The sequence below is a fragment of the Aplysia californica genome, unplaced genomic scaffold (genome assembly GCF_000002075.1).
Source record: "Aplysia californica isolate F4 #8 unplaced genomic scaffold, AplCal3.0 scaffold00300, whole genome shotgun sequence".
In the NCBI taxonomy this organism is placed as follows: Eukaryota; Metazoa; Mollusca; class Gastropoda; order Aplysiida; family Aplysiidae; genus Aplysia; species Aplysia californica.
In genome coordinates, this window is record NW_004797570.1 from 883224 (window position 1) to 889223 (window position 6000).

At 42.8% G+C, this 6000-nt stretch overlaps 1 protein-coding gene across 2 annotated transcripts in view; it reads right to left on the minus strand.

Moving 5' to 3' along the window:
• Nucleotides 1-5712, minus strand: part of LOC101857656 — a 30273-nt gene extending 24561 nt beyond the window's left edge. For both annotated transcript variants that reach the window (XM_035970647.1, XM_005101836.3), the window contains exon 1: nt 5239-5712. In XM_035970647.1, the coding sequence (XP_035826540.1) occupies nt 5239-5535 (297 nt within the window). In that variant the 5' untranslated portion in view covers nt 5536-5712. The remainder of the gene's footprint in view (nt 1-5238) is intronic.
• Between the last annotated feature and the right edge of the window lie 288 nt (nt 5713-6000).

The following is a 6000-nucleotide window of genomic DNA, read 5'->3' on the forward strand; positions in this document are numbered from 1 at the left end:
ACCTCCTTCTCCCATTATTTACAAGGATCTGGAATGAGAGCAAGTTCCCAAAGGATTGGAAAGAAGGACACCTTGAGAAACTTCCTTAAAAGGGGGATCTCAGCGACTGTAGCAACTACCGAGGAATCACTCTTCTCTCAATACCAGGTGAGGTCTTCAACAGAATCATTCTGGAGAGAATCAGGACCAGTGGCGGCTCATGGTTTATAGAACTGACCGGCCGTCATTCATATCGACTATTTCTCTCTCTCTCTCTCTCTCTCTCTCTCTCTCTCTCTCTCTCTCTCTCTCTCTCCCTCTCTCCCTGTCTCTCTCTCTCTCTCTCCCTCTCTCTCTCTCTCTCTCTCTCTCTCTCTCTCTCTCTCTCTCTCTCTCTCTCTCTCTCTCTCTCTCTCTCTCTCTCTCTCTCTCTCTCTCTCTCTCTCTCTCTCTCTCTCCTTATTTTATACCCCTACTTTCGCCATCCCCACCCCTTCCCCCACTCACACACACATCACTGTAAACATTGTAATATAATGTGAAAGAGCTAAAATATGCGGTAGTGTCAAGAAACAATATAATGAATAACGTAAGATGGAAGTTACTGAGATTAATAGAAACTGACTTGATCGGCACAGAAAAAGAAACACAACTAGGCCACAAAACAAACTGAAAGTGAGAGGCAATAAACTGCTGGTCCTGGCCTTCAGCACTTTACTCGTACTTTCTACACCCCCACACAAAATATCCACGTGCACTGGACCCGTTAAATATATGTAATAAGAACTGTCCTGTATGATGACAAAAAGTCAATTGATATTGTACCAGTGACGCTGTCCCAAGCAGATCAAGTCTACAATTAAGATAGTATACAAAGCTGGGCAAAGTTAGCACACAACAGTTTCCGATCGTCGATCATTATATCATCAAATTTTCTTCATCGCACTTCTCACTTCTCACAACAGAACACTGTGTTGTAACAAAGTGGGGAAGTGTGTCAAAATGCTAATTATAGAACTTGGTGTCTAGCTGGGGTGACGGTGGAAAAGGGGAGGGAAGGGAGGGGGTAGGCCTGGCCCAGACTCTTGACAGCCGAGTGCTTATCGCTCCTCGTTTAAATTCTCCTTAATATATCTTCACTAGACAATTCTTCCTTCCGCCAGCCCGACTCCTATCTATGGGCCAGGTAAGTTATTAGTGGGGCGAAAACGATGAGTAAATGTCAAACAGGAACTATAGGTGGTTAAAAAGTCGATAAACAAAAAAGATTAGTGCCATGCTAACAATAAATGTTCTGATAGTAGTTAGAGAAAGGCTGAATGATAAAAAAATACATGTTTGGCTTATAAAATAATACATGTGTCTGTGCTGCTCAAGACAGTCTCAATCTTAATTTTGTAAGCTACAAAGACGCCAATTTGGCAATTAAGGGATGCCCTATTCCTTCTGAGGGCTGTCGATGGATTTGTCCATGAGGGGACTGACATTATCGCTAGGCCTAAACCCGCCGTGTGTTTGGCCTCGTACGTAGTAGCCTACGAAGTTCCGCGACGTGACGGCTTGATGGGAGGGGAGACAATTTAAAGTTATGAGCCGGCGCGATAACAAACTTGAAGGAATGAGGCTCTGTCGCGACAAATAAACTGCAGTGAATCCCACTTGTCTATTTGAGCGCTTCAAATCGGCAAGGTGCTTTTGAATGTTGATACATGTTTGTTTGGATTTACTTAAAACTGAATGAAAATCATCATCAGCAATAAATCTCCTGTCAACAGTCCAGCTGAAAAAAATTTGCCTAGTTAACAAACCGCCCCTGATCAGGACCGCAATGGATCCAAGATTTCGGGATGAACTGGCTGGATTTCGGAAAAATCGGTCAACCATGGACCAGATTGCAACACTGAGGATCATTGTGGAACAGTCCCTGGAGTGGAACTCCCAGTTGATCGTCAACTTTCTGGAGCTTTGACATCAAGACCGGTGTGAGACAGGGATGTCTACTATCACCTTTCCTCTTTATCTTGGTACTCGACTGGCTGATGAAGGAAACCACTAGAGGACACAGAAATGGCATAGACTGGACCCCATGGACACACTTGGACGATCTGGATGTTATAGACTTGGCACTTCTGTCACACACTCAGGAGTAGATGCAAGCAAAGACCACAATTTTAAACAGCCTATCACTATCAGAGTCTGTTTGTGTGGATTGAGGATCCACACCTGGAAAGTCAAAAGTTCTGAAGATGCACTACGAAAGGAACAGGTCACAGTAGAAGGAAATGCACTAGAAGGCACCAAATCCTTCTGCTATCTTGGGAGTATATTGACAGAGAGGGAGGAACAGGCACTGAAATAAAGTCCCATATTGGAAAGGCACAGACTGCATTTATTTCTCTGAACAGGATATGGAGGACCAGGGATATCTCACTACGAGCAAAGTTGAGGATTTCCAACTCAAAAGTGAAGTCAATCCCATTGTATGGACGTGAGACATGGAACGCATCTCGGACGTGCATAAAGAGGATCCAGGTTTTCTTGAACAAGTATCTATCTGAGGAAGCTACTGAGGATCAGATGGACAGACATGATCACTAACAAGGAAGTATTAAGAAGAACGAGACAGAACCCAGTCAGAGATGAGGTGGGAAGAAGGCGTTGGCGATGGATTGGACACACTTTCAGGAAATCAAGCAGCTTCAGAACAAGGAAAGTAGATTGGAACCCGCTGGGTAAAAGATCAAGGGGAAGACCACGTGGAACCTGGAAAAGAGTCACGGAAATGGATCGATATGGAGAGACATGAAGCGACTCGCCCAGGATAGGGAAAGGTGGAAAGTGTTTGTTCGTGGCCTAGATCTATATAATATCCTGATCCAGGGTGAAAAAGACAACGAAGTGGCTAGCCGTACTTAGATCTAGGTTTGGCCCTATCGACTCAAGCCTGTTAAGTACACAGGTCTCATTAGATCTAGGTCTAGATCTAGTAATTATTCAGGTTCAAATACATGCATGTCAGTAAAGCACCTTTTGGTTTTGTCTGAAATACAAATACTTTAGGCATTGCAAACTAAAAATTCCTTAAGTACGGCTAGCCTGGCTGTCTACCCGTACTTAAGTACGGCTAGACAAGAAGTCTAGCCGTACTTATCTTAGGCCCTATTAACATTAGAAAACAGGAGGTTTAAAATACATGTACATGCACTGTCATTAAGGCACCTGGTTTCGTCTCAAATACACAAATACTTTAGGTACTGAACACTAAAAGTGTATATTTACAATTCAGTAAGCCTATTCTTTGTAAATGGTCAGTCTAGCCATCATATTAAGAATAGGCCGGCACTATTTCTCCGAACGTTAGGGAAAATAAAGCTAGGCACTATTTCTCCGAACGTTCGGGAAAATAAAGCTAGGCACTATTTCTCCGAACGTTCGGGAAAATAAAGCTAGGCACTATTTCTCCGAACGTTCGGGAAAATAAAGCTGGGCACTATTTCTCCGAACACTCTGAAATCACATCCTTTCCCGCAAATTTCGGATATTATATAGATCTATAATTATAGTATAGGCCTACCAAAGATTGTTCGTATACAATATGGTTCAAGCGGTCCAAAAAATGTCCGCAGTAAATATTTATATAAAGAATGCTACAATTCCAAACAGTTTTTCGCTACAGATATGACGAGTTGCCTATGAAGGGTGCTGCTCTTAAACGTAATGTGTTGTGTTCACTCGTGTGCTGTCTAGATCTAGATCTACGGAGGGTTATTGATAACGACACATAGAACTATTAGAACTGGCATCTGCGGTGGTCACTGCCACGACCAATAATGTACCGACACTGGCAGGCCCCTTAAGGTGTGTGATTCCATAATTTACATGTAATATCCTCTCCTTAAAAAAAAAAAAATTACTCACATTTAGGGTTAAAACAGCCAATCTTCTTCGGACAGGTGGACACACACCCTTATTTGTTAATGTTTGTTGTTTATCATGGGCTGTTCTAATTTTGATTTCATTCTGTTGTGAAACATTTCTTTTTCACGTTTTTACACTCATCTAAAAATCTCTAGACTAGCTCTTGAAAATTGAAATAAATATAGACCCAAAAATTTGCTCCTGTGTGTGTGTGTGTGTGTGTGTGTGTGTGTGTGTGTGTGTGTGTGTGTGTGTGTGTGTGTATGTATGTGCGTGTGTGAGTGTGTCTGTGTGTGATAGTAAGTGTGTAAGTGGAGAGTGAGTGTGTGTGTGTTTGTTTTTCGGGCTTTATTTCAGCCTTCATTCAGTAACAGTTCAAAGTATACACAAATAGAAACACAGGATCCATTCACTCTAGGGCTCACGAGTCGTTCATCTTTTTCAGTTTCACTCATTCATTCAATTCCCGTGTTCTCTCCCGCGGCTCATCCCCGTCCGCATGGCTTTCACACCCCACCCCCTCCCTCCAGGCATACACAAAGAAAATCTCACTCATTCCCTTGCACCCTGCGAACCATGGACAATAATATAGGCAAAACACTGCCTAAGCTGCATTATTTTCGTTCGTGAGCTGTGGACCAGGCCAGGGGGGTCGGTGTCGTCGTCTTGTAGTTGCTGTCGGGTGTGGATACACTTGCACATTCTTCCTTTAACCCGCTCTTTCACTCACACTGTCTCTCCATCCACAGCTCAGCTCGTCATACGTTCAAAAGTTGTCCATTGGTCGTGTTTGTTTAGTTTGTGTGTGTATAAGTTTGTGTGTGTACATGTGCATGATGGTGGTGGGTGTGTGGTGGGTTTTACTGAAGGTTGTCTGTAGGCGGGCTTTCCATGCGGTGTTCCTTCCCCCAGACCAGAGGCAGAATGAAAGTTGGCGCCTAACTCTCGCAATAAATAGGCAAAACATCACGAGACCGGAAGCCGGAAACCGTTCGGAGAAATAAAGATGGGCACTATTTCTCCGAACGTTCGGAGAAATAGTCACTTCGTTAAGAATAAGTACGACTAGACTGCGAGTCTAGCCGTACTTAAGTACGGCTAGACTGCCAGTCTAGCCGTCATTAAGTACGGCTAGCCTCTTCCAAAAGACAATGATGATGATGATGGACATCAAATGAAAAACAGAGCTTCCCCAATATTTATATCATTACTTGATTCTAGATCTAGATTAGACTCTAGAGAAAAACGAAATGATAAGGAAGATCTACATCTAGATTCTAGATCTATCTTTTAGACTTAGTATTTTAAAGACTTTAGGCAAACTTTAGGTAAGTACTTCACCTTTGTCCCAACATTTCGTCCAACTCCTGTCAAAAGCAGCGGCATAGTATTACTACTATGACCCTCACTCTTCACGTTGTTCATAGCTTCAACCGCTTCCGCAGCTGCCTTGTCTACATCTTTCTGGGCAGTACCACCAAGCAACCCGTAATTCTGGTAAGAAAATCCTCCAAGCAGCCCTTTGCCCCCGACTAGATCTACAGGCCTTCTGCCTCTAGACATTTCAACAACTTGGAAACTCGCAGCCACCACAACGATCGAGTACAAAAGAACCAATGTAAGACAGAAAGCCCTCATTTTGAAAGAAAGTAAGTAGCCTGACGATACAGGCTCTTCGCTAATGAATTATCAAAACGATATGTGATTTCCTGGGATAACAAACGAAATACTTAAGATCGGGAAGTTGAATCGACGGTGCCTAATGCCTGTGAGCAGCCAGTGAATTGTTTTCTTTCAGGGATGATTCTAAATATGTCGGGATTTTCTAGACGAGACCGGTGAATAAATTGAAGCATGCCCCTTTACAATAAACAGCCCCTATGAGCTTAGATATCCCAATGAATAGGTATACCATAGAAAATGTAAAGATAAAGAAAATGATAGCTTTACCGCTAAATGATATGGGAACAATCATTATCTTGACTGTACATATAATGCAAAATGACTGTAATAATATTTTTAAAGTTCTATTCGGCAATGTACAATAGGCCAGGACGAGGAAGTCACGAGAGACCTGACGTCATGACCCATTTTCAGAGTACA